Source organism: Mercenaria mercenaria, chromosome 8 (assembly GCF_021730395.1).
Source record: "Mercenaria mercenaria strain notata chromosome 8, MADL_Memer_1, whole genome shotgun sequence".
Taxonomy (NCBI): domain Eukaryota; kingdom Metazoa; phylum Mollusca; class Bivalvia; order Venerida; family Veneridae; genus Mercenaria; species Mercenaria mercenaria.
This window is the reverse complement of record NC_069368.1, coordinates 33630748-33655799: the sequence shown is the minus strand read 5'-3', so window position 1 is coordinate 33655799 and position 25052 is coordinate 33630748. Positions and strand designations below refer to the sequence as shown.

The window sequence follows — 25052 nt, the reverse complement described above, 5'->3', positions numbered from 1 at the left end:
TCAGGTGAGCGATCCAGGGTCATCATGACCCTCTTGTTAAAAACTCTAGAGAGCACAATGTGTGCCAGATTTTTTTAAACTGTCAATGTTTGCTTCTGTGAAGTCGAAGATTTGGTCAATTTATACTAGAACAAATAATATGAAAACCTTATTAGCAATCTACACACTACATATTTCTTACTGAACTTCATGAAACTTTGTCACACTATTTATCTTTTATGAAACCTAGTTCTACATCAAATCTTGTTTACCTTGAGTATAAAACTAGGTCACTAGATTAAATCTGGGATAACTTAATTAGTTTTGAACACTTAAAATGCCACATTTCCTACCTGATTTACATAAAACAAAATCAGAATATTTGTCTTAATGAAGTTTTAGTCAAACTGGATACTGGGTTATTTTTCGGTAAGAAGTAGATCATGTTTGGTACAGTATATTATTGTCGTCTTATTTCTAACATTGTCAGCTCTTCGTAATGTCATGAAACCTAAGTATGCTTAAGCTAAAGTCTTAATCATCTATTAAATTACAAATAAAGAAATTACATACCAGTAGAGAATGTCCTATTCTTTCCTATTCTTGTTTAAAGTTTACAATCCTTCATAATGATCTTTATTGTAAATATTTTGCCCTCTCTATTTGTGATAATAATAACAATTTACTTCCTTGTTATATGACATAGTAATAAAACAGGTTTAAGAAATTATCTTACGAAATAATATCTTTAGGTTTTGAAATCGATATAATATCCATATACGAGTTTCTACATCTTATAAAGGAACAAAAAAAAATTAAATATACATTTATTGAAATACAATTTGCTTTGAATACTAAGGGTTTAAGGGGACGCATACTTTGAAATTAGAAAACAGTGGGTGGGGTATTATAAAATTTACCTGCAAAAAAGTACAAGGTTTTGGTAAATGAAATGAATACTGTTGAAACTGTTATAAGTACACAAAGGATTGCTCACTAAAATAAAAATGAGAAAAACTGAAACAAGAAAGTTATTGTTGAATTACATAAGACTTCTTGTGTACATTCAAAGTCAACAATTAAGACTTTTTGGTGCGAAAATAATAGTGCTTCACTTTGTCCAAACATTTATCAATGTCCTACAGATTCTAATTTAAAGAAAGAATGTGAAATAAGTTCACTGTCTTGCTTTTCATTTCGCATATGTGAGCTAAAACACATTATTTAGTTTGTTTACAAAGTAGTGCATAAGAAAAGATACGGTGGTCAAGGAATGCCACATTACAAAACTAAAAGAGTATATTCCCCTTAATACATTAAACATCTATCGTTACAGAAGTCTAGTGGCTTACAATAAAGGCCTAGAAATGTTGCCATTATTAATTTTTAACTTTGTATTCATGAACTACAATGCACTTTAATATCAAAACACATTCAACAAACTTTTGAATTGTATTGTCTTAAAAATCCCAAAAATAAGGTATGAAATTTGGTTGAGAGGTCCAATCAATGTGTATATGTGCAAAAGCAACATTCTAATCTTGTTCACAAAAGTTACTAATAAACAGCAGGAATGTCAATGATCAAAACTGGACGAATATACAGTTATCCTCACTTTAATGTCATTTATAATTTGTCCTTGAATTCTCCACCATACTTTTCATAATTCTGTTTGCACGAGTTGCACGAAAATGCTGTCATTCACGTAAAAAACGGGGTCAAATAAGTTGTAAATGCAATATCATCTAAACATAATTAATGGATTATGCAGTTCAAGATAAACTTTATATCATAACGTAACGAACATGTATAATGTTGTAACAACAACTTTACTTACACTGATTTAAGTAGCAGTCGGTTTATAAGTGACTTTATTGATTCATTTTGTGTTTTGTTATTGTTGTCAAAAAGTATAACGGAAGTGCCTCACAACTGAAGCGGAAACCAGTTTGATGCGCAAAGTAGTCCACTGTAAGTAATATTATTTGACAAATGTCCACAGAAATTAATAATTTTCTAATATTAAAGACGAATATCTGAATAGGATTCATTATTTGATAAGAAATTATAATCATCGACATGTTTTTTTAAAAATCGTACACGTGCTGACACCTAAGTTGTCTCCCGTTGTTTATTAGAGTTACCTTTCGTCCGGCACAGTAATACATTTGCAGTGAATCGCCGAGAAGTCGTGGGAAAATTAAAAACCATGTAAACAAACTAAAATTAACCACCTTTTCAAGATGAATTTCAAGTGATCGACATCATGCATTTAACCCGCCTGACCTGTGTAGCATCTTAGATATCTGTTCTAAGGTATTCATTGTGTAGAATGTCATGTTATGCCCTTGCAATGCTAATCCCACTCTGAGTTTTTTGTTTACATTTTTTATCAATGACAAATATGGCGTCCATCCCGAGATGAACAGACGTGGCGTTAAATTTTTACATGTTTAAGCAAACCTGGTGTGTTAGAAAGAAAATCTCATCCCTTCAACATTATTTGGAACACTGTTATCGTAAAAAACCTGTTTTTTCCTTATACAAAAGCTTAATATTTTGTGTTGAATGTACTTTCACAAAGACCTCTGTTTTCCTATTACATTCATAGTACCACATCCTTATCTACAAAATACTGAATATTACAGGTGTCCATCAGTATTATATCAGTTTAGGAATATGTTTTTTATTTTCCCACCATCGATTTTTAGCTCGACTATTCGAAGAATAGTCTAGCTATTCTACTCACCCTGGCGTCGGCGTCGGCGTCGGCGTCGGCGTCACACCTTGGTTAAGTTTTTGCATGCAAGTACATACAGCTGTCATTTAAAGGCATATAGCTTTGAAACTTATTTATTCTTTTTCTAGGTCAATTACCAACCTCACTGGGTCAAGTTCCATAACTCTAACATGTATTTTGAGCAAATTATGCCCCCTTTTTGACTTAGAAAATTCTGGTTAAAGTTTTATATGCAAGTTACTATCTCCAAAACTAATGCAGATATTGAATTGAAACTTCACATGTGTCTTCGGGGTTATAAAACTAGTTGATAGCAGCAAGTCCCATAACTCTGACCTTCATTTTGGCCAAATTATGCCCCCTTTTGGACTTAGAAAATTCTGGTTAAAGTTTTGCGTGCAAGTACATACAGCTATTACTAAAAGGCATATAGATTTGAAACTTACTTTTTCTTCTTCTAGATCAATTACCTACCTCACTGGGTCAAGTCCCATAACTCTGAACCTTATTTTGGCCAAATTATGCCCCTTTTGGACTTAGAAAATTCTGGTTAAAGTTTTGCGTGCAAGTACATACAGCTATTACAAAAAGGCATATAGATTTGAAACTTATTTTTTCTTCTTCTAGATCAATTACCTACCTCACTGGGTCAAGTCCCATAACTCTGAACCTTATTTTGGCCAAATTATGCCCCTTTTGGACTTAGAAAATTCTGGTTAAAGTTTTGCGTGCAAGTACATACAGCTATTACTAAAAGGCATATAGATTTGAAACTTATTTTTTCTTTTTCTACATCAATTACCAACCTGACTGGGTCAAGTCCCATAACTCTGAACCTTATTTTGGCCAAATTATGCCCCCTTTTGGACTTAGAAAATCCTGGTTAAAGTTTTACATGCAAGTTACTATCTCCAAAACTAATGCAGATATTGAATTGAAACATCATATTATATGCTTCCAGAGATTCCGGAGATTTTCAGATACGGGATGTTCACTTTCATTGATAAAACAGCTTTTCAGGTGAGTACATCTATAATATTGATACAAAATTCTTAAAAGCTCAAAAGTAGTACATTTGTAATTGCATTCTTTATTCTATCCCAGAAGTGCACTGCAGTCTAAGAAATATTAGTGCTCTCAGAATTTCAAACACAGTGCATATTAATGGCAACAAAATAAATATTTTTTCCTCTTTGTCCATTAAACACAATTTTCTGGCTATGGCAGCTTGCAGCAAATTTCCGCTACACACATTTCTGATATAACCATCCCTTTAAATCTGTGTGGAAATATGTTACATGCTGAAAGAGACATGTCACACCTCTTGCCTCCAGAGTGACAATAAAGTAACTGTTGATGTTTTCTTAAAACTATCCATTTCTATTTTCAGATTAAATACACAATGGAAGACAAAAAAATATTAGACAATATAACGGATCTAGAGCTTCAAATTCTTGGGATTGCTTATAAATTGAAGCAGAATAAAAGTGTTCCTGAGGCAACACATGCTCTAGAAACTCTAGCCAGAAGAGTCAAATGTAATTCTATGTCTCTAAACATTAGAAATCAAAAGGCATTAGAAGAACTACATGCCCTTAGGAGTGAAGTAAACAACTTGAAGGAAAAACTTAATACCACTGCTCGTGAAAAATCTAAATCATTGGGTGAAAATGGAAAGCTGCTATTCAAGTTAGCAAACATAGAAAGGGAATACAAGCAGTTACAAGAAAAAAAAGCTATAGAAATAGCCAACTTGGAAGAAGAAAATAAAAAATTCCAAGAAAAGATTACCCATCTCCAAACCCAGATTGAAATCCAGGCATCTCAGGATTTGTTTAGAGAACTGGATCAAGATGAAGAGGATGAAAACATCAGTAATAGTGATAAAAGTAGTGATGATGAAGGTAGCAAGGAAAATAAACTGAACAATGCTGATGTAAATAATGGAGATGTGAACAAAAATCAGGATGAAATCAACAATAATAATCAAAATAACAATAGTGATGTGAGCAATGTGGATGTAAACAATGTTCATGCAAAAATTGGGGAGAATGAAAACAGGAATGAACCACCTCAGAAAAAACTGAAAACTTAAAAAAACTATAAAGCTTTAAGTGCACACATCTGATGAGACATTTCATGTGAATTATGTAATCATGTCTCTTTTTGGACAAAACTTCACTTTGAATAATAGTACAAATTATCTGTACACAATACCTGGTTCGATTTTTTTACTATATATATATGCATTTCAAAAATGAACTACATATGTTTCTTTAATACTACAGTTGTTATATTTATAAAACTTGGCATGGTAATTTGTGTCCAATGGACACATTCCTACTAGTCCTAAACGTCTTTTGTATTTGTGACATGAATTATCACTAATAGAATTAAATAAATTTCAGATGTTATGTCATGGAAGTACGTAAGTAAGTCAACATTTTAGAGGTGATGGATTGTCATTACCAAAATACATTTTGGCAAAAAGCATAAACAGTCTTATTTTTAAGTCAACATACATTTATCTACTGTTTGCACATAATTTATTTTCTTTTTTATACTTAACTTATACTTAAATTTAAATGAAATTAAAGCCAAAATGTGTTTTGGACAATTGTTTTGTTTACTTTCTTACATATTTAACTTGTTTGCTAGTACACTATCAGAAATGAAGAGGATACACACAGTTGATAGTTTTCTAGCTTACTTGTTTTAAACTTATCACTTCTAAATGACTTACTTATTCTAATAACCTTAAATTTTTTATTTTTCAGAAGAAATAGTTTGCAGTCTAATAATCACTTTTAGAGGTTCTGGTGAAAATTATGTTTACTTCATCTTCAACTGACTGTCAGATGTCCAAACTATGAGGCACTGTAACAAATCACTTCGTTCATGATAATTCATTTACTTACCCTAATTTCAGGTAGCAGGGTAGAAAAAAAAATGATTACCTTATACATGTCAGATGTTCAGGTACTTATATTCTTATATTTGATATACTTCAAATAAATGTCTTGAACTTTGGATGGCAACAGAACATCAAATATTTATGGACAATTAATATCTTATAAACAATAATCATCAGTTGTTAAACATATTAAAAAGTAATTATTTTCTGATTTACACATTTAGTGTTAAGCTGTCCGATTTATATAAAACTACTTTATGTAAGTGGTCTTTAACTAAGTCTGCTATTTTCACAGTTTGTTTTGACTTAAGTGTGTCCGAATGATCTCCTTATTTGATACATTATACATAAGTACACTGATATTAAAACTTTATTTACAATTGCTTATTTCCTTTTCAGCTCACAGACACTTCCTTCTATCAAACAGAGGAGCACATGCTTACTTTGGAAATAAAAATTGTCCGCAGTGTCATAGAACATTTAAAACAAATCAGAAATTCATTGAGCATGAATGCTATATTTGTTCTGCATGTAGAAAAACATTCACAAGGAAGTTTAACTTTGTCAATCACCATTGCTCCACAGCTACCACATTCACCTGCCAACAGTGTAAAAAACTGTACAAGTCCAAAAGTAATTTAGAGAAACATAAATGTACATATTGTTTACTATGTGAAAGGATTTTTTCATCTTTTCAAAAAAAAAAAATCTCATAAGTGTGTTGAAGCAAAGCATAGACATCTACAGTCCAAGTTTAAAAATCACAATCACTTGAGCCTGGATTCTGCACATAGGCAGGAAAAATTAGTCTCTACTACTAATAATAAAATTCCTGCAAGCAATCAGTTAAGTGATGAAGACATATTTACACAGGATTTGGTAGAAATTAATAGTGTCATCGATGAAGAAAGAACTGCTCAGTACTTTGAACCTGTCAGATCTTCATGGCAGAGGCAACAGTGTAAAATGTTAAATCTGTCAGGACATACTACATTTGAATCTGATCATGTTAGGAAAGTCATTGGCATCCCAACAAATATTAAAACTATAAAAGGTGACGGAAATTGCTTTTTCAGAAGCATATCCTATGTTGTGACTGGAACTGAAGAAAATAACACATTTTTTCGATCAGCAGTGGTGAAACATCTGAAAAAAAATCCACAATTAGGCAAATCTTTATTTGATGGCAATCAAACAACACAAGAGTATTTAAGAACTACCAAAATGGACTGTGATAAAACTTGGGCAACACAAGTTGAAATCTTTGCCATGGCCCATTTACTGAAAACGAATATCTTTGTGTATTCACAACCAGAAAGAAGTAATTCATACAACTGGCTGCTCCACTCTGCTAATTTTGTGTACAGAAATTTTCAGCCACACCATCACAGTATTTACCTCAATCATAAAAACAGAAATCATTATGAAGTTGTATTAGATGTACAAACAACAACATTGGATATTCCGGAATATTTCAGACATGAAAGTCAAATATACAAAGAAATTCAAAATCAGTTTCAAATGTCTCAAAAGAAAAAAGAAATTCATAATAATAATAATAATAATAATAATAATAAAGACTTTATTTAAAGAGGCAACACAGTCAGGTAACCCGATCTTCCCTGTGAGCCTCATCATATATACAATATTTACAACAGTGTAGACTTTCAAATTAACATAGTAATAAAATACATAATTATAGTCGTGACAAAAAGTTATATAATGCAATAAATAATTTGAAATATATGCACACAGGCACTCACACACATACACTCACACATGCGCACACACATACAAAATGCACAATTATAACAGTAGAAAATGACACAGATATTTCTATAATTAATAAATGTGGAATTTGCCCCTGAAAACCATTTTTAGACCTGTGACCCTTTCCAGTATGCCAGGTATTTTAGTTTAAAACAACTTAAGTTTTCTGCAGTACGGACTTCAACAGGCAACTCATTCCATAGACTGGGACCTGAATAATCGAGACATTTCCGAAATATTTCTATGTTTGGCTTTGGCAAGTACAGATTTTGTTTTGAATCTAATGACCTTAAGTTAACTTTTTTGACTTTGTGCAAGTATGTGAATTTTGTTCTGAAGTAGTCTGGGCATATGTCATTAAGTGATTTGTACACAATGATTGCTTTTTTATATTTAACCCTGTCAGTAAATTTCATCCAATTTAGTGTAGTAAATAGTTCCTCTGATGGAGTGTCAACATTAGTATCAAGAATTGTTCTTGCTGCTCGTTTCTGAAGTGGATGAACAGCCAAACAAATCTAATGAATGCATTCAAAACAATAATAACAACAGTAACCTGTCCAAAAAGCAAAAAAACAACCTGAGAAAAATGAGATGGAGAAGTGTATCAAACAATCGACAATCAGAAAATGCCTACAAGAGACAAAGTCTTACAAACAGAACAAAGGAAATGCATCATAAGAGAGAAGTGAGAGCCTTAAAAGAAATACGGAATGAGGAAAACAGAAGGAAAAGAGAAAGTATCAACAGCAGAACTGTAGAGAAGAAATTAAAGCAGACAAGTAGAAAATCAGAAGAATTTAGAAATGAAGAAAACAGAAGGAAAAGAAACAGTTCAACAAGTAGAGACATGGAAAAGGACATAAAAAGAAGAAAAAGAGCATCTCAAGAAATGAGAGATAAAGAAAACAGAAGGAAAAGAAACAGTTCAACAAGTAGAGACATTGAAAAGGACATAAAAAGAAGAAAAAGAGCATCTCAAGAAATGAGAGATAAAGAAAATGAGAAGAAAAGATGTAATGTCAGAAGCAGAGTTGTAGAAATGAAAATAAAAAGAAAAAACAGAGCTTCAGAAGAAATCAGATTTCAGGAGAATAAAAGGAAGAGAGAAAATCCCAGAAGCAGGTTTGTGGAAAAGGAAATAAAATGTCAAAAAAGATGCTCAGAGGAATTTAGAGCCTTGGAAAATGATAATAAGAAAAAAGATGTGTCTAATAGATACAAAGAGAAAGAACACAAACAAATGAAAAGGGCAGACAATACATACAGGAAAATTGAAAAGCAAAGAAAACATAACTCAGCAACCTCTGAAACAGTGGAATCTCTCATTCACACATTCCATGATTTAGTACAGTCCGGCCCATCTTATATTTGTGCATGTTGTGACCAGTTGTGGTACCATGAAAGTGTAAAACAAAAAGAAAATGTAAGCTTGAACTCTGAACTAAAAGAGAACATATTTGTTGGTAGACAAAGTGTAGATGGAAAGCAATGGATCTGTTCTACATGTTATTTATACGCCAAGAAGAACAAATTGCCTCCATTGTCCGCGATCAATGTTAGCTTTCCTGTTAAACCTGAAATTTTGAATATTACCCATCTTGAAGAGAGACTTATAGCACCAAGAATTGCTTTTATGCAGCTACATGAATTGCCAAGAGGGGGTCAGATAAGTTTGACTGGTAATGTTGTAAACGTACCAGCCAACATCAATACAACAGTGACACACCTGCCACGAAAGACTGATGAAAATGCCTGCATACCTCTAAAGCTTAAAAGGAAAATTTCCAACAAACATCACATTCAGTTTCAGAGCATACGGCCAAACAATGTTCATCAAGCCTTGTCTTACCTTGTGAAAACAAGTGAATTATACAAGGAAGAAGGAATTACTATAGATGAGGATTGGGATGTTCCAACTGAGGACCCTGGAGATCATTTTACAGAAGTGCAACAAGAAGATGATGAGTGGGAAGAAACAACATTAGAACAGCAACCTGCTGGGACATTAGATACAATGTTGCAGCCAGCAGATTTATTTTCTGAAGAAGAAACACAAATATTTTCATTTGCACCAGCTGAAGGTAATCGGCCACTGAGTGTTTTTTTAGATAAATATGCTGAAGAATTAGCATTTCCAACAATTTTTTGTGGTCAAAAAAGACAAAATAGCAGCAGTCTTTCATACAATGACATTTGTAAATCTGAATTAAGAAGATCAGACAGGAGAGTTGCTGAAAACATTCCAAATATATTTTTCAAATTGAAAAAATTACAAGCTAAACACATATATGAAAAATCAAACTTAGTCCTTAGAAAAACAAAAGGCAATTCAAATAAAACTGCAGCTGATTTGAGATCAGTAGAGAATTTAGCAAAGTTATGTAGACTCAATGAAGGTTACAAAATTTTTAAAGATCTTAGAGGCTCTCCACCATATTGGGAAAAGACAAAAAAGGATCTTTTCGCTATGCTTCGAGTACTTGGAATTCCGACTTGGTTCATGTCATTTTCCTCAGCTGAGACAAAGTGGTCACATTTGCTACAAATTCTTTCACAAACAGTCAATGGGAAAATACTTTCATCAGAAGAAATTGCTAATCTGACTTTCTTCCAAAAATCTGCACTTATAAGAAAAGATCCAGTGACTTGTGCAAGACACTTTGACCACCAGGTAAAGAAACTTATCAATAATGTGTTACTAAGCTCTTTAAATCCAGTTGGAAAAATTGTTGACTTCTTTTATAAGGTGGAATTCCAGATGAGAGGCTCACCACATATACACATGTTTGTATGGGTAGATGGAGCCCCAAAGCTACAGGAAGATGAAGAAAGTAAAAAGGCTGTTCTTCACTTTGTGGACACATATGTGACATGTAAGAGAAACACACACTTGGACAATCTTATACCATTACAAGAGCACAACCATAGTAGATCTTGCAAGAAGAAGGGCGAGTGCATCTGTAGGTTTAATTATCCATTACCACCAATGGAGGAAACCTGTATTCTTGACCCTTTAGACGAATGCACAACTTCAGAAGATAGACAGAAACATACAGAGAACTGGAAAAAGATATCAAAAAAGATGGAAGATTTGAGAAAAACTACAGAAATTTACAATTTTACAGACTTCCTTAAAACCATGGAAATGACAAAAGAAGATTACATAAATGCCATTAGGTCTTCAGTCACTACAAAGAAAATCTTTTTAAAAAGAGGTGTTCATGAAACACGACTTAATTCTTACAATGAAACCTTGCTGCAGTGCTGGAGAGCCAATTTAGATATCCAGTATGTGTTGGATGCTTATGCCTGTGCAGTATATGTTGTTACATACATTGCAAAGTCTCAGCGTGGCATGTCCAACTTGCTTTACCATGCAGTCAACGAAGCCAAAGAAGGGAACACTGATCTTAGACAACAGGTCCGCTCGATAGGACACAAATTTTTAAATCATGTTGAAGTTTCAGCACAGGAGGCAGTATACTTTATTCTTCAAATGCCGTTAAAACAGTCTTCAAGAGATGTTGTCTTCATCAACACTTCACCACCACAAGAACGTGTTATGATGTTGAAAAATTTGTCTGTAATACAAAGCTTACCTGATGATTCACATGATGTACATGCTAAAAGTATTATTGACAGATATGCAGAAAGACCAAAGAAACTTCAAAATCTGTGTCTCGCTGACTTTGTAGCAAAATACAAAATTGTCTACAAAAAGAAAATTGACAGAAATGAAACAGAAAGTGATGAGGATGCTGATGACGCTGATGAGGAAAACCATGATACATTTATTCTACCTGATAAGAACATTCTGAAAAAAAGAAAAAGACCTGTCATCATCAGGTATGTTCGATACCAACAGTCGGTGGACCAGGAAAATTACTTCCGAGAAATTTTATTACTGTTTCATCCATGGACATCAGAAAAATCAATCATTGGTGACTGTCTAACATTTACTGATTACTATTTTGCAATAAAAGATAAAAGTGTCATTGAGGAGAAGATAAAAGAATACAACCACAATTCTGTTGAAATTGAGCAAGCAGTGGAAACTGCCAGTACTTTACTCAAAGAACAAATTCAAGCAGGTTGGTGTAACATTGCTCCTCAAACTCAAGCTGAGGAAGAGATGGATGAGCAAGAAGGTCACAGAGAAAGTGCTGAGTATGGGCCATTAGCAGCAACTTCAGAAGAATTAGAAGTATATTCTGAATTCATGTGTGACAGCACTTCCCAGAAACTTGAAATCATACAGAATGCAATTCCACATGAAGAATATTACAAACAAGTGGCATCCCTAAACACAGACCAACGCAGATTTTTTCTGTACTTACTTCATCACTTCAAAACAACGAATGAACCATTGTATGTGTTCCTCAGCGGAGGAGCTGGTGTTGGAAAAACAGTAGTGGTAAAATTGATCTACCAGGCTCTTATTCGCTGGTTCAACTTTAAGCCAGGTTCCAATCCAGATCAGCCAAAGGTTTTACTTGCTGCTCCAACAGGAAAGGCTGCTTATTTGATTAAAGGAAATACGCTACATTCACTTTTTTCAATATCAGCTAGCCAAGGATTTTCATACCAGAGCCTTACAAGTGACAAACTAAATACACTTAGATGTAAATTTGCCAAAGTAAAATTACTCATCATTGATGAAATCTCAATGGTTGGAAACAGAATGTTTTCATTTATCAACCAGCGTCTCCAACAGATAATGGGATCCACAAAAATATTTGGTGGAATATCCATTCTTGCAGTGGGAGACCTCTTCCAGCTGAAACCAGTCTTTGATGGTTGGATATTTTCAAACCTAAAAGATGAATACGGTCCTCTTGCAGTAAATCTTTGGAAAGAAAATTTCCGTATGTTTGAATTGCTACAGATAATGCGTCAAAAAGACAGTAAACAATTTGCTGAACTTCTTAATAGATTTAGAGAAAACAAACAAACTAAATCTGATATTACAGTTCTTCAGAAACATAGCATCCAGACAGATTTACATCACCCAGATTATCCTATCCATATTCCACATATATATCTAACAAAGGCAAAAGTCCAGACACACAATGAAGTGGTATGTGAAACCCATCAAGCACAGAAGATAAGAAACAAGTCAATAGATGTGGTTCTTGGAGATGTAACACCTGAAGTAAAACAAAGAATACTTCTGAAAATCCCAAAAGACCCTTCTAAAACCATGAACCTGGAAGAAAATCTCAACACTGCTATAGGTCTTAGAAATGAACTTTCAACAAATTTTGATGTTGAAGACGGCCTTGCAAATGGAGCACCTTGTATTCTAACTGCATGTGGGCCAGTGGATAAATCAGGACGTTACAAGTATTTATGGGTGGAGTTTGAAAATACTGAAATGGGTAAACAGTGTCGACTTCAGCACAAGAATCTGTACACAAAAGGCATCAGTCTGACTTGGACACCATTACATCGTATCAAAAGGCAATTTTCTGTAGGAAAGTATAAGGCTGCTAAGGTTTTGAGAGAGCAATTTCCTTTACGTTGTGCAGCTGCTAAAACTTGCCACAGATGTCAAGGAGACACTATGGAGTCACTTGTTGTGGATTTTTCAGGAAAACATTTCCCACATTCCCATTATGTAGGCTTATCAAGAGTTACGAAACTAGAAAACCTCAAAATCAGAGATCTAAATATGAAAGCATTCAAAGTTGATAATGATGTAGTCAAAGAAATGGAACGTCTAAGATTGTCCTCACTTTCACTTACTTGTCCTATTCAGACAGTTGGTTACTTCAGTATTGTATACCAAAATGTGAGATCACTCAGGAAACATTTCCAAGACATTCTAGCTGGTGAATGCTACAATTCATCTAATATTACTATTTTTGCTGAAACTAAACTTTGCACTCAAGATGAAGCACAAACTTACTCCATTTCAAACTTCAAACTGCAAAGGTTTGACAGTCCTGTCAACAGAAGCTATGGATTAGCTGTTTATTCAGAAAATTCTCTGGATATTTCTGTGCAAAATGGACATGAATGTTCACAGAACAATTATGTGGAAATGGTTAACATTGAGGTAAATTGTGATATACAACAGATGCCACTGCTAACCATAGTTGCTATGTATGTGTCGCCAAAAACAACTACCTCCTTCTTGAAGGATTTTCTTCGGAAGCTTTACCACACTTTATGCGAAAAGGATCAACCATTCATTGTCCTTGGTGATATTAATTTAAATATCTTAAGCCAAGAAACCAATTTCATTGAGGAAATACTCCACTGCACTCAGTGTATCAAAGTTCCTACTACAGATTTTGGATCAGTTCTGGATCACATATATGTCAGTTTAAACATGACAATACCATATGAATGTAGTGTGATAGAAAGCCACTTCTCAGACCACAAGGCAATATATATTTCTTTTAAACAAAACGAAGAGACATAATTAACTAAATATCTGTGACAGTATATATACATACATATATAAGTATCATGTGTATATATATTTATTATTGTGTGACATTCCATACCAAAGGAGTACCAGTAGTCTAAGAACTGTTTTAATATTTTATAATCAGCATATACTGCTCATTGTTACATTTGTTCTTTGCGCTCTTTATTTATTTATACTACTTCCTACAGAACAGACTTTGTGCATTTTGATACAACTTAATTCTGAAGAAAGTGACTATATCGAATAAAGGAATGGGCATCATGTCAAGAAACTAACCAACTTAAGATGCAAGTGTGTGACATTATGAAAATGCCAGAACTACACTACCTTTGCAATATCAGATACATTTTACATCTGATTATGTCAATATATCAAAACACCACACTGATCTTTTGCGGTCTATTCAAGAACTCCATTTCTTCATGTGTCATTACATTATGGCAAAGGAGTGCAGACTACTACTTTAATAAAATGGTATGTTTTACTAATTTTTTACAGTCTTCTATGACAAAAGCATTTATGGCCTTTCTACTTTATTTTGTTTCTATAGTTTGATAGTGGCATTTTTGTACTAAATAAACTGTTTCCCCATATACCAAATGATCTGTCCTTTATAACTCCTTTTATTGTATCAGGTCTCAACTTTAAACACTATAATAATGAAATACCTGTAGAAGTTATCTTAATATACAATCATTAATTTATATTGAAGTATAATTGCTCTTGTTGATCATTGTGAACATCCATAATATGATTTCCTTACCCATTATCTTGGTTTAGAAGTAAAAAGTCTCCAGAACTAATGTACATATTGCATTGAAACTAACAGTTCTTTTTTCATTTACTGTAATATTCTTGCTTCTGGGACAGCAATTCGAATAGTCGAGCACTGGCTGTCTTACGGACAGCTCTTGTTTGAATATGCACCCCTTCCGCATTGCTATATGAACCGTGAATGTAGCAATATGCTTCCACTTAAGGTATAGGTCCATGTTTCAGAGAAAAAAGTTCGAACGTCATCAAATCATGGAAAGAAAGCATTGTTTTACTTGAAAATTTGACAGCATATAAAACATTTATATTATTCTACAAAACCATTATCAATTTACTGATATATGTATTGAATTCCGGAAAGGGACTGCATGAAGGGGCCACACTTCTGGACAGTTCAGCGCCTTTAAAAACTCACCATTTTTTAAAAGCTGTTTTCACATCTTCGTTTTGATGCATTTGCAACATCGTGCGAGTGTTTAAACTTTACATAACTAGGTAAAACATCGTTTTTGACAATTGTTTACATTTTTTCTTTACAAATGGCATTCTTATTTAAAGGGGGACAACTCATTAAGAATATTTTAAGTATCCAACTCTGTGGGACAGAGCAGTAAAACATGTACTGGACAGATAAGTTGTGTGTCAAGATGCTGTTCATTCGTTAAAAAAAATCTGTTGTTTTGTGATATACTGCTAAACCTTAAATAAGTTTTCATATTAACTGCCGAGTGTCACGCAGGTAAGGCCATTATGAATAAGTTGGTATGTTATTAGTATTCTGTGGTATCTTGTAATTTAATTGGCTTGAAATTGCACACTTTTCTCAGAAATTTGTTGGTTTGAAAATTAAACCAATGGGAAGTTTTACTTACTAATGTTTGGATTTAGTTGCATGAAACGAGACAACCATAAATTTCACCAAAAACTAGTCTCCTTTGAATTTTAATGATGTCAAAGTATAATTTGGTAGCAAGCAAGCAATCACATGTTGTGTTTGTAAGGAAGTTTTTAGCTCGACTTTAAAAAAGGATTACATACACTGGAAGCAACATTGCTTATGACTGTCAGCATGACTCGGCAATATTGTCTCCAGATCCTGATGTTTAGTTAATGTGCACTTTCCATTTGTAATAAGGTTTTTAAAGAATAAAATGATGGTTGTCTAAGGGAAGGATGCCAACTTTCTGGGTTTGTGTGGAGATATTTTAGTGAAACTTTGTTAAGATGCTTATTTTTACTGTTACAAGGGGCTTTGGGATATATTTAGGGCACTCATCAGTTCCAAATATTGTCATTTATTAATGTCAGTAATATTTGGTCAAGAAAATGTCTTTTTCTTCTTACCCTTGGTAATGTAAAACAATGAACTTTTTACAGACACAAGAAAGTGGGATCTAGAGATGGAGGTGAAAGGTCAGTGGCCGGCTGCAAGGTCATTTCACACAACAGGTGTTGGTAAAAGAGTAGTTGTTATGGGAGGCAGGGAACAGAATAATAATCATCTTGCTGACTTCCATATATTTGATACTGGTTAGTAATAATATGGTCTTTTGAAAATGCATGGAGTGTTTTATAAAGCATTTCAAGTGAAGTACTGGTACTTCAATATAACCGTGAAAATATTAGGTTTATTTTTCACCAGACAGAACTACAAAATGCAGAAAATTTAGCTGTTGGAAACATAAGGAAGAAAAAGAAAATTTGTTTTAGATGAAAGATTGAAATATGTTTCATAAGTGAACACAAAATACTTTCAGGAACATTCTTACGTCTTGCATAAAAAAATGCATCCAATGTTCATTCAGTGAATTTTTTTCTATCATGTAGAGCTACTGAAACAAAAAGATATCCCCTGTGCAGGTTTATAGCGTTAGTTGTTAGACAGTCCTGTTGACGTATCTTGAGAAAATGAGCAAATAATTTGAAAATTTGTGAAGTGTTATAGCCTTCAGCCCAAAGTTCAATTGGTGGATATTTCATACAGTGAAAGCAAATCTAATCATGTATTTAGAAATTATTTGTTTTGGTGTGGTTGTTCTAATCCGGCCCCCACCAAAGATGAATGAATAAAGGTTTGGCATTGTCAATCTGGCTGCCTGTGTCTGAGTTTTTCCGAAATAGTATTGTAGTTAAAACCATCAAACCTCAAATAATCATTAACTAGCACATGAACCTTGCTCACATATAGTATTATTTCCCTTCAGTATTTTCACAGAAGGAGGGGTATTTTTTTTTCAGATGACTTTTGGTCTGTATGTAGACCAGTCCGTTTCTGGATGATAACTTAAGAACACTTGGGCCTATGACCAAGAAAGCTGGTAGGAAGGTTGGTCATAACCAGATGATGACCCCTTTTAATTTTGAGATCAGTAGATCAAAGGTCACGGTCACAATGACCCGGAACAATAAAAAAGTTTCTTGATGATCACTCAAGAATGCTTGGGCCTAGGATCTTGAAAGTTGACCTGAAGGTTGGTCATGACCAGCAGATGACCCCTATTGATTTTGAGATCAGTTGATCAAAGGTCAAGGTCACAATGACCCGGAACAGTTAAATGATTTCCCGATGATAACTAAAGACTGCTTGGGCCTAGGATCATGGTAGTTGATAGGGAGGCTGGTCATGACCAGCAGATGACCCCTTTTGATTTTGAGGTCAGTATGTTGAAGGTCAAGGTCACAGTGACCCAGAACAGTTAAACGGTTTCTGGACGATAACTTGCGAACGCTTGGGCCCAGGATCACAAAACTTGATAGGTTGGTTGATCATGATCAGCAGATGACCACTATAGATTTTGAGGTCAGTAGGCAAAAGATCAAGGTCACAGTGACCCGGAACTATCTTTCCAAATGATAATTCAAGAACACTTGGGCCTAGGATCATTAAAGTTGATTGGGAGGTTGTTCATGAACAGCAGATGATCCCTACTGATTTTGAGGTCAGTGGGCCAAAAGTCAAAAGCACATTGACCCAGAACAGTTAAACATTTTCCGGATTATAACTTGAGAACGCTTGGGCCTATGATCACGAAACGTTACAGGGAGGTTGACCCTATTGATTTAGAGGTCAATAGGTTAAAGGTCAAGGTCACATTAACCCAGAACAGTAGAACTTTTGTGTTCATTAACCAAATAATTTTTGTTTCTTGTGCATTTACTGAATGCATAAAGGGGGGCATTTCATATTCTACGAGCTTTGTTCCTATTGATTTAGTAAAATATTGGAATTTTTGACTGTAACTTAGTAACCTTTTGATCGATCTAAGATCACTGTAGGGTGCAACTTTTATCAGGATCACTTCATTTACACTGTACTATGGAGCAATAGCCCTTCAATAGTTTGATATATACACTTCTACATAACAAAGTAACCCAATGATAGATCTTCATGAAATTTAACAGACAGATCAATGATGGGCATGGTGCTTGGATATCTTTTATCAGGATCTCTTTAGTAACTGCAGTGTTACTGCCCTTTCATATAAAATCTATAAATTCCATCATCAGAAGTAACCGATTGATTGATGTTAGTGAAATTTAATACAAATATAGATTTAGGGCAGTTATATACAATCAACTTTTGTCAGGATATATTAACTAACTTAAGTTAGTTATTGGCGTATTTTGTGTTACCTTAAGCATTTGCTTAAAAATAAATCACATTATAATAAATTGCTCACTCCTGTTGTATGTAGCATATCTGGAAATTAAATATTTTTCAAAATCTAGACCCCTCATTCGCACAACAACCTATTTGTTGGGGGATATATATGCACTGAATTTGCTCGTTTTATATGATGCTGATATCATCAGACTTGGGGCTGATTACATGTGTCAGTAATTGATTACATTACAATTACTTTCATATTTTCTAATTACAATTACATTTGATTACTCTAAATTTGCATCAGTAATTGATTACATTACATTACTTGCACTCTAGTAATCATGATTACATTTGATTACTTTCAAAATAACCGTATGTTTGGATGACAGAAATTATATATAACTGAATATATGGTTTTTAGCTCACCTGTCACATAGTGACAAGGTGAGCTTTTTTGAACGCGCAGCGTCCGTGGTCCGTGTGTGCGTGCGTAAACTTCTGCTTGTGACCACTCTAGAGGTCACATTTTTCATGGGAATTTTATGAAAGTTGGTGAGAATGTTCATCTTGATGATATTTAGGTCAAGTTTGAAACTGGGTCACATGCGATCCAAAACTAGGTCAGTAGGTCTAAAAATAGAAAATCCTTGTGACCACCCTAGAGGCCATATTTTTCAATGGATCTTCATGAAAATTAGTCAGAATGTTCACCTTGATGATATCTAGATCAATTTCGAAACTGGTTTACGTGCGGTCCAAAACTAGGTCAGTAGGTCTAAAAATAGAAAATCCTTGTGACCTCCCTAGAGGCTGTATTTTTCAATGGATCTTCATGAAAATTGGTCAGAATGTTCATGTTGATGATATCTAGGTCAAGTTCGAAACTTGGTCACGTGCCTCAAAAACTAGGTCATTAGGTCAAATAATAGAAAAACCTTGTGACCTCTCTTGAGGCGATATTTATCATGGGATTTGTATGAAAATTTGTCAGAATATTCATCTTGATGATATCTAGGTCAAGTTTGAAACTGGGTCAACTGCGGTCAAAAACTAGGTCAGTAGGTCTAAAAATAGAAAAACCTTGTGACCTCCCTAGAGGCCATATTTTTAAATGGATCTTCATGAAAATTTGTCAGAATGTTCAACTTAATGATATCTAGGTCAAGTTTGAAGCTGGGTCAACTGCGATCAAAAACTAGGTCAGTAGGTCTAAAAATAGAAGAACCTTGTGACCTCCCTAGAGGCCATATTTTTCAATGGATCTTCATGAAAATTGGTCAGAATGTTTACCTTGATGATATCTAGGATAAGTTCGAAACTGGGTTATATGCGGTCAAAAACTAGGTCAGTAGGTTTAAAAATAGAAAAACCTTGTGATCTCTCTAGAGGCCATACTTTTCAATGGATCTTCATGAAAATTGGTCAGAATGTTCACTTTGATGATATCTAGTTCAAGTTCGAAACTGGGTCAAGTGCCGTCAAAAGCTAGGTCAGTAGGTCAAATAATAGAAAAACCTTGTGACCTCTTAGAGTCGATATTTTTCTTGGGATCTGTATGAAAGTTTGTCTGAATATTCATCTTGATGATATCTAGGTCAAGTTTGAAACTGGGTCAACTGCGGTCAAAAACTAGGTCAGTAGGTCTACATTGTCCGTGTCCGTGCGTAAACTTTGGCTTGTGACCACTCTAGTTTAAGATCCAGCCTTGAAATTTGGATGACATGTACAGTTTTGCACACCAATCTTTAAACTGTCTTTCAGTGACCATAAATTTGACCTACTGATCTACTTTCTAATATTTTAGCATCAGTTTGCCATTTGAAACATGTGGTTCAATTTACTCAGGTGAGCGATTCAGGGTCATCATGACCCTCCTGTTAACTTTTACAGATTTGATAATGCAATTAATGATTCAAAAGATTTGACAATGCAAGTAATGATTCATTAATCTGGAAACGAGAAACTTCATTTTTGGCATTGTCTGTCACTGTAGGCTATCATTGCACTAATCATCATTAACTTGTAAAATTTATTGCATTTATTTAACCTTTATTGAAAGCTGTGGCAAACAAACTAAAACATAATTTCCATTTTCTAATAAATATTCGTTATTTATGCTTCCAGGTATTTTTATATAAAATCAATTACCTTTAGTAAAAGCTGCGTAAAAACTTATCTTCAAATAGGTTGAAAAGTCAGATATCAGCAATGCACCCACAGAAATTATGGATGGGCACATTTTACATTTTGGCCTTTATGGGTCCAGAACAACCCTTGGGTTAAAATGAAATAATTCAGCACCCACTATGACATCTTTCAGTAAAGTGTTGTCAGTGAAAGGAATGGTTGGTTGCAGAGAAGGGACTGCTTACAAAAATTTTGAAGTATAAATTAGCCTTAATCTAATAATTACATTTTGGTTTCAATTCAGGCATGACATGTTTGCATTACCCAGGGGCATTGTGGTGTAAATTGTTGGTATGTTAACTGCTAATGTCATATTTTCTCACCTGTGCATAATACCTGAACCCACTGTACATAATGTAGGTGACACAGTGGGTTATTGATCCTTAATAAGTTAAGACTATAATAAGATGGCAAACTGCATTTATCATACCTCTCAATTGTTAAGGGATAATAATGAACTGAACTGTTTTTGAATACATTAGGAATATTCTTCAGATGAAGTGAAGCAACCATATTAGATAATCACATACATTTTTATATTTATATATTTATACCCTGGTGTCATACTATTCCTCCAGTAATCAAAGAGTAATCAAAAGTAATCATAATTACAAGCAGAAAATTCACTGGAATGATTACATGTAATCAGATTGAGGTGAGTAATCAACTACATTTGAATACTTGTATTTGAGTAATCAATTCCAGGTGATTACAATTACTGTATTCGATTACCCCAAGCCTGGATATCATCTGAATTTGCTCTGATTTTTCCTGTTGATTTTAACTTAGTTTGGTTCTAAGTTAATGTAGGTATAATTGTGTTGGTGCAACATTAAACAAAACAAAACAAAAATAAATAATACTGTAGGTGTCATAAATAGCAAATAATCAGTTGGACAGTTTCCCCGTTCACATACATATGTAACACGAAACGTGCACAAAACACAGAAAGTAGTACAGATTTTACAAGAAAGTGGTTTTGAACAAAAAATGCACATACACAGAATGTTTTAGTTTTCGGTACCTTTTTAGTAGTGTTATTGTACTCGCCCCAGCGCCAGCGTCTGCGTCGCCATTGGTTAAAGTTTTTGATAAAGTCAAATATCTCTATTATCAAAGCTATTGACTTGAAACATAAAATAGTTCTTTACTATCAAAGTCTACACCAGGAGAAACAATCCCCATAACTCCGATTTGAATTTTGACAGAATTATGCCCCTTTTTAACTTAGAATTTTTGGTTAAAGTTTTTGATAAAGTCAAACATCACTGTTACTATCAAAGCTATTGACTTGAAACTTAAAATACTTATTTACCATCAAAATCTACACCAGGAGAAACAATCCCCATAACTCTTGTTTTGAATTTTGACGGAATTATGCCCCTTTTTAACTTAGATTTTGTTGTTTAAATGTTTGATAATGTCAAATATCTGTTACTATTAAAGCTTTTGACTTGAAACTAAAAATAGTTATTTACTATCAAAGTCTACACTAGGAGACACAATTCCCATAACTCAGGTTTGAATTTTGACAGAGTTATGCCCCTTTTTAACTTAGAATTTTTGGTTAAAGTTTTTGATAAAGTCAAATATCTCTGTTACTATTAAAGCTTTTGACTTGAAACTCAAAATAGTTATTTACTATCAAAGTCTACACTAGGAGACACAATTCCCATAACTCTGGTTTGAATTTTGACAGAGTTATGCCCCTTTTTAACTTAGAATTTTTGGTTAAAGTTTTTGATAAAGTCAAATATCTGTTACTATTAAAGCTTTTGACTTGAAACTCAAAATAGTTATTTACTATCAAAGTCTACACTAGGAGACACAATTCCCATAACTCTGGTTTGAATTTTGACAGAGTTATGCCCCTTTTTAACTTTTAACTTAGAATTTTTGGTTAAAGTTTTTGATAAAGTCAAATATCTCTGTTACTATTAAAGCTTTTGATTTGAAACTTAAAATACTTATTTACCATCAAAGTCTGCACTAGGAGAAACAATCCCCATAACTCTGATTTGAATTTTGACAGAATTATGCCCCTTTTTAACTTAGAATTTTTTGTTAAAATTTTTGATAAATTTCAATATTTCTGTTACTATTAAAGCTTTTGACTTGAAACTCAAAATAGTTATTTACTATCTAAGTCTACACCAGGAGACACAATTCCCATAACTCTGATTTGAATTTTGACAGAGTTATGTCCCTTTTTAAATTGGAATTTGTTTTACTGGCAGAGCTCTAATTCAGAGTCAAGCACTGAGAAAAGTTGAGCACGCTGTCTTACGGACAGCTCTTGTTAATAAATTGAGTCTGTGAATCTGTTTTGCTCTTAAGGATGTACGAGCGTTTTTTTTTCAGGATATCCGCCATTTTGAAAAATGTTTCTTCGAATATTGCTTTCTAACAAAAGTTTTGCCAAAAAATAATGCTAAATAATTAAAATATGGCTAATAATGTACCATTTAACCAAATATATTATGCTTTTTGCGAAAAAAAATTTTTTCACCCTTATTTTTGGCTGGCATTTGCCTAAAATTGACGTAAGATTTACAATGGGGTAGGGACAGGTAATTTCAAATATCTATTAATGTAGATCAGGTTTGGTTTTGATATTTTTCTGACTGATACATATAATGTTAAGCTATAAATAAAATAAAAGTTTTCAAGATAGCACTTTATATTATCTGGAAAAATAAATTAAAACAAAAAGAACAAAAAATATCAAAATTTACCACTTTTTAACAGTTTTTTCTTAATAAATCTCTTAGATGCACGGTGACCCCAACTTTTTTTCTTTCCATTTTGAAGCATTGTTGTGTGTCATTAATGCTGCAAAATATTTTAAAAAATCTTAACGTCAGAGTTTTTTTTTTAGATCTAAATACGTTTTTTCCATTGAAAATGAAGTGGGTGGGGTAATTATGTCAACATGTAAAAATTAAAGAGATTTGTTAGTGACATTTGTGCTTATATATAACTGACATCACCATATATTCATATTAACCTGTAAGACCTGAAATCCCTATAAGATTAAGTAGGATATTATATGTTTTATAAAGTACCAACATTTTTTCAATTTTACAAAATTTCAGAAATGCGTAAACAGTAGGTGAAGAAAATACCATATAAAATTTAAACGAGTTCGGTGACCTATGTTTTTTCTGCTCTTGTTTGTCTTAGAAACTAATGTACTTCAAGCTCACAGGGTATGAAAAAATTCTTAACGTTAGAAAAAATTCGCTCGTACATCCTTAAGTAAATCTCTGCATTGCATACGTCCATTTTAAAATGGAGATTCCCTGTGGGTGCAGAAAGTAGGCATAGGTTTTTACAGTATGACGAGGGCAATGCCACGGTACATCGCCTTTTGTGTGAGGAAGCCAAACAAAAGTTATCAACCCCCAGTAATTCTGCCTTTGTAAAAGGATCGAAAAAATCAGTTATATCTGTATTCCCTTGACATATTTTATGCTTGCACCCCCAATTTTTATAGAAAACCCAAAGAATTTGAAACTGGTCATATAGGGGATGTAGAAAACCCTCATTTATAATTTAGACAACACATATTTTACAGATTCTTTGAGCATATTATGCAAGAAGTATTAAGCAATGTATATGTTGACTTTATCAAGTTATGCACTTTTTCAGCTTTAAGATTTGATTGCGAGTGTAAAAAGGGATGGAATTTAAACATACTAGCGTAAAAGGCATATTGTTCATATTGTTGCAGAAACTAAGGAGTGGTTACAACCCAGTGTGTCTGGGGATATACCTAAGCAAGGGGACAACACTCTGGTGCAGTTGTTGGAGACCAGCTTGTACTGTATGGTGGATCCTCAGAATTTAATCCAGAAATAATGATGTGCATCAATATATAGGATATAATGGCAGATGGAAAAGCGCAATCCTAGTTCTAGAGAACTTATAAATTACATGGAGATTAATTAAACATGTCCGGGAAATGTTTTAGTTGCTATAGTATTGCAGTCTGAATTTTCAGTTAAAATCCCAGCACTTCAAATAATATTTTGAGGTGAGACAGCCTAAACTTTCACTCTGATTTGTTATCGGGCCAGTTATGACCCAGTAATATTAACAAAATGACTGTGAACTGGAAGATGCCCGTCAGAATATCTAACTTGCACAGTAATGTTGTTTAAGCTCTCCAACTTCATTTTATTGGGTTTGTATAGGGTTTAACGATATTTTTTAACAATATTTCAGTTATGTAACGGTGGCATTTACCAAACAGTTTTCCTGGATTCTGTACCAGTACAAACCTGTCTCCGCAAGTAACTGTTAGCTTTCCCACATGAATCCGAGGTGATGGACAAACAATTTCAATGTCTAGTATCAAATTGTCATGGAGAACATACGCCTCTCCTGGGGATCTAAATCAAGACCCCACAATCCACAGATCTGCGCTCTCCCTATTGATCTAAGTGGGCGGGTCCAATCCAACTTCAGTTCAACAGGTTATGCTTAGAAATATCAGTGGATAAAAACTAAAAGAATCCAACAGTTGGTAATTTATTCACTGAAACAGTAAAAACTTATTTTATTCATCTTTAAACTTGTTCAGTCATACAGAACTACAGAAATGTTACCGGAACTTTAATGTAACAATTGTACATGCATG

At 33.7% G+C, this 25052-nt stretch overlaps 1 protein-coding gene across 1 annotated transcript; it reads left to right on the top strand.

The window, feature by feature from the left end:
- Positions 1 to 1391: 1391 nt before the first annotated feature.
- LOC128559010 (uncharacterized) lies at positions 1392 to 25050 on the top strand. The gene is made up of 3 exons (XM_053549702.1): positions 1392 to 1950; positions 15994 to 16146; positions 24144 to 25050. Exons 1-3 carry the CDS (start codon positions 1932 to 1934, stop codon positions 24269 to 24271), a joined length of 300 nt encoding a protein of 99 aa, XP_053405677.1. The 5' UTR covers positions 1392 to 1931; the 3' UTR covers positions 24272 to 25050.
- Positions 25051 to 25052: the final 2 nt, after the last annotated feature.